Consider the following 4911-nt stretch of genomic DNA (forward strand, 5'->3'; position numbering starts at 1 on the left):
CTTCCCCCCCCATATCTCCCTCCAAAAGACCCAAGACCCAAGACCAAAGACCCAAGACCAAAGACCCAACACCCACAAAGCCTCGATTTCTAGCTGCGAGGACCCGTCACTTTCACTTCCCCGCCGGACGCCTCGCCAAGGCTTTCCTTCTTCCCCCGCTGGCCACTGCCTTTCTCTCTCGCGTGACTCCGTAGTTTTAGGACCGTTGATGTTATAATCTATTTAAGGAGAATGATGGATTATTGGAATTTGTTTTTTGTGATTTTCTTCTGCTTCAGATTTCGGGCTATTAAATACCGATGTTTGGTAGTCGTCTATGATCATGATAATGGTGATTGATGATGTTGGTGGTTGGATATGTTTTATATTTCTGATTAATTTATCATCCTATATGTATTACCGTAAGTACAAGACAATGGTATCGTTCATGCAACCACACCTATCTGTATAGACGCCCACACAAGCCACGTGGTTGCCCTACCAGTTGAGAGACCAGAGACTTTCACCAGTTTGTTTTTGTCCGCGTGTATGCATAATGCAAAAATGCTCACTTAACTGTTAGCAAAGGCAGCGGTAGGCATGGTCGGTCGATCAAGGGATTGTTAAAATAAAGAACTACACAATTAAGCTGCATATCTATTAACCTAAATTTAAAAGAGACGGGGATACTAATCGGATAAGAGGTAAATGACTGTCCAAAATGATCTGCTTCGTCAACAGACAACCAAAACCGGCGAGGGTTAAGATAACAGCTCTCCATAACAGCCGTACTCTCTACTGACAAAGATAGAGCTGTCAAAATTCCATGCCTGAGGGTGAATAAAGTGTTATCCATAGGCAGAATATTTTTGTCCGTTGTTAGTATGCAAATGTTTTGAGTGACAGTAGCAGTTGATAATTAGGCACAGGAAAATCATAACTTATAAATAAGCGATATAAGACCAAATGGATATATTTAGAAAGAATACATACATTTATATCTATATCTAATCAATATAACTTGTTTATTGAAGGAACTGCTTTCATTAAGAATATGATCGTTTACAGATTGTTAGTCTGGTATACATATAAAACCATAAGCATTGAAATAGGACGAAGTATACACAAAGCAATCCGAATTTGCGTTGGAAAAAAAAAAATTGCATATTTCTAAATCTGAGAAAAAAATACACGATGCAATATAATCCAATCACTCAAAATAAGACAGCCTTCAGAAAATCTAGAATAAATTTCCTTGCATATTATATTTCAGGGAACCTACATTTCGAAATACTATCTTTTACTTTACACCTGTCTATTTAAATATTCAGTTAAAGTATCACCCCTGAGACAAGATGTTACACCCAAGGAAATTCTACACAGAGAAAGCACCGCCGGTCACCCTTGCCAGAGTCAAGGATCTTTCAACATTGGTATGCAAGAGAGAGACACCGTGCCATTATTAGTGTGAGTTTCCAATGTTTTCTTGTGTTTAGGCTATTGTTATATGTTCTTTTTTCTTTATTTTTGTTATTCTTCCTCGTCATAGGTATTTCTTTTTTGGAATCATATGACAAAGTGGAAAAGGTTGAAGGGATATTTTTTTTTCAAGATGACGGGATGGAATCTCGGGATTTATAAAGTGAAAGGGATGTTACACTATGAATTTACATAATAAGAAAACAATGCAGATATAATGTTCGCGATGTTTATCACTTATATGATTCATGCTGTCAGATATCGAAACAAAACAAAAAAGATAAGGCGAGAAAATAAATACAAAAAATAGTTATACCGTGAAAGAATTACATATTTCACGGGCCGTGAGAGACGCGAACTAAGAAATAGGCCTACCTCTATTTTCCGCACTTAATCAAACTATGCATCTCTATATATCAACATCCTATTAACAAAAATCTCTCTCGCTGACTCTTCACACTATTAAACAAACAAAATCAAACTTTTTTTTTCGAAAGAGAAAACTTTATCAATAATTGAAAGTTAACGCGCTGCTCAGTCGATGTGAACCGGATGCTGAGCTGAGATGAAGCGAACCTCAAAGCATGTGTAATAGGGACTCGGACACTCACTGGAGGGGGGAGGGGAAGAAGTGAGGGGAAGGGAGGGGGATTAATGTAATGATTGATGTGATATTTCTGTCGGAGAGGAGTGAGTTTCTTCCTTTCTTTATATGTATATATATATATATGTATATATATATATATATGTATATATATGTATACATATATGTATATATATATATACACACACATTATATATATATATAATTATATATATATATATATAGTGTATATGTGTATATATGTTGTGTGTACATACATGTGTGTGTGTGTGTGTGTGTGTGTGTGTGTGTGTGTGCATATATATACACACACATATGTGTTTATACATATATATATACATATATATATATACATATACATATACATGTATGTATATATATATATATATTGATACATATAGATACATATGTATATATGTATCTACTGTATGTAGATGGATGGATGGATGGATGGATAGGCAGATAGATAAATGAAAGAAACAATACGTGTAAGGAGGATAGAGAAATAAAACAGAGCAAACAGGCAAAGAAAAAAGCTCTTACGCAGACGAGAGAAAAGGATGGGGAAAACAACACTAAAGTACACACACAGGCCTGCTTTTACTGCTGGTAATTGTACAGTAACTTTCCCACCAAATGACCATGGAAAAACTAATATTTGCATATGGTCGATTCTTGGCTTTTCCATACTATGAATTACAGCCTCTATTCCGGTCCTAGAATAGGCTGATATATCGCAGGTTAGTGTGTACTGAAGTAATTCCATATTTTTTATCAGATCATGTACATGCACACTCAGGTAAATAATAGGAACACACAGTACTCGCATACATACATATATACACTAATATATATTTTTAATACACACACACGCAAACACACACACACACACACACACACACACACTCACACACACATACAAACACACACACACACACTAACTATAGTCGGCCAGTGAATCCTCTCACAATATATTTTAAGTTAATAGTTAATAATATCATTAATTCTCGCCTATTGTCTTCCATTGTCAGCAATATTTCTACTGTCAGATTTCTCTAGTACTGTGAGAATTTCTTACAAGAATTACCCACCCTCTTCAATAGATAATTAAATACACTGTACATTGATTTGTCAACATAACACCTTTCAGAGTATCTCTATAAGCAAGCATACAGGTACATTAACCTTCTATGTTCCAGACGGTTGAATTATATCATATTCAAGAGGGAAGATCTATTTTTGTAAGTTGCGAATAATATATTACAAAAGAATACACACACAAAAATGCGAACCAACAACAATAACCACATCTAGAAAATATAAATCGTGCAGTGTTGTGATAGCATCTCTTCAACTTTCTCTCAACTATATTTGTCCGCTTCAGAAGCAATTGTTTGTTCTTTTCTGGTGAGTTGTGACAGTCACGAAGTCGAAAGTAATACAAATAGCAAATCTTCCTTCGATACTTTTGACGCGTCATTCATTCTAAGTCACAAGTTTCTCCCTTAGTACTTCTTCCTCCATCAATCTCCTTTTCCATCTCCATTTGCATGCAAGGAAGCAAGCGAGCAGATGTCCGGCGTACTGCGCGCACATCACGCGACCAGCGACTTTTCCTCGCTCCTTTCTGGTCAGTCATCACATCGACTCTCGTCTGTGGTGATGAAGTGATGCTCTTTCGCCGGCGGAGATTCGGAGCAGGGCGGGAGAGGCTGCTTCCGCGAGGCAATAAAACGGAAAGGTATTTTCGAGAGAGCACTATGGCGAAGGACGCCCGTTGTTAGGAGAGGGATTCGAGAGGAGGCTGGTTGTGAACGCAACTAGAGATTCGCTCATTTTTCATCTTGACGTTTGCACTGACAGGCCTGACTATTCCAGGCACCGCAGTAAGTTACATAAAACTTCAAACACCTCTATAGGATCGTTATATGAACGTTATGTATGTATGTATGTATGTATGTATGTGTGTGTGTGTGTGTGTGTGCGTGAGTGTAATAATGCGAACAGTGATAGTAATGCTCCTCTGCACTTACCATCCTTGCGAGGAGAAGACACAGCCAAAAATGCCCCTTGGGTATCTCTAATCCTCGGCACTATGCCACCCAGTAGTCGCTGACCCTGTAACTTTTGCACTGCACGAGTACTTGACACAGTTGGCACTGACACCGACACCACAGCGCCTCCGAAATGGCACGAGCGACGGAGGGAACCACACGGCGATGCGGTCGACGCTGGGAGACTGAGGTGGACGACAGCGCTGGTGTATCAGCTGGCCCACACATAACCCCCAGCCGCAAGCTTTCACCTGAAACCCCCCTCTCCCTCTCTCCCCCTTTCCCTTCCCCCTTCTTTCCTCTTTACCTTCTTCTCCCTCCTTCCCGTCTCACCACCCTCTTTCTCCATTCTTTCCTATCCCTCTCCTATGCTTTCATTTCATCCTTCTTTTTCTTCACCCCCCCTTTTCCATCTTTCTCTTCCCTCCCCTATCCTTTCCTTTCATCCTCTTTTTTCTTCACTCTCCCTCCCTTATCTTTTCCTTCCATCCTCTTCTTTCCTCCCTCTCCCTTCCCTTCCCTATTCTTCCCTCCTCCTCTTCACTCCCCTATCCTTATCTTTCATCTTCTTTTTTCTCCCCTCTCCCTCCCCTTTCCCATCTTTCTCTTCCCTCCCCTATCTTTTTCTTTCACCCTCTTCTTTCCTTTCTCCCCCCCTTCCCCATTTATCCATCCTCCTCTTCCCTCCTTCTTTCTCCCCTTTCCCTTCCCTCCGTTCCTTAACTCTCGACTCTGCTTGCTTTGTCATGGTGCCTCTCGGTCAGCACAGTACAGCGTCAAAATCTGATTCATTCT

At 39.6% G+C, this 4911-nt stretch overlaps 1 protein-coding gene across 1 annotated transcript in view; it reads right to left on the reverse strand.

The window, feature by feature from the left end:
• LOC122251765 (uncharacterized) overlaps positions 1-4300 on the reverse strand; it is a 26223-nt gene extending 21923 nt beyond the window's left edge. The window contains exon 1 of the mRNA XM_043013881.2: positions 4096-4300. Within this exon, the coding sequence (XP_042869815.2) occupies positions 4096-4098 (3 nt within the window). The 5' untranslated portion in view covers positions 4099-4300. The remainder of the gene's footprint in view (positions 1-4095) is intronic.
• Positions 4301-4911: the final 611 nt, after the last annotated feature.

This window comes from Penaeus japonicus, unplaced genomic scaffold (genome assembly GCF_977035675.1).
Source record: "Penaeus japonicus unplaced genomic scaffold, GWHDUDI00000001_assembly GWHDUDI00000006, whole genome shotgun sequence".
Classification (NCBI taxonomy): Eukaryota; Metazoa; Arthropoda; class Malacostraca; order Decapoda; family Penaeidae; genus Penaeus; species Penaeus japonicus.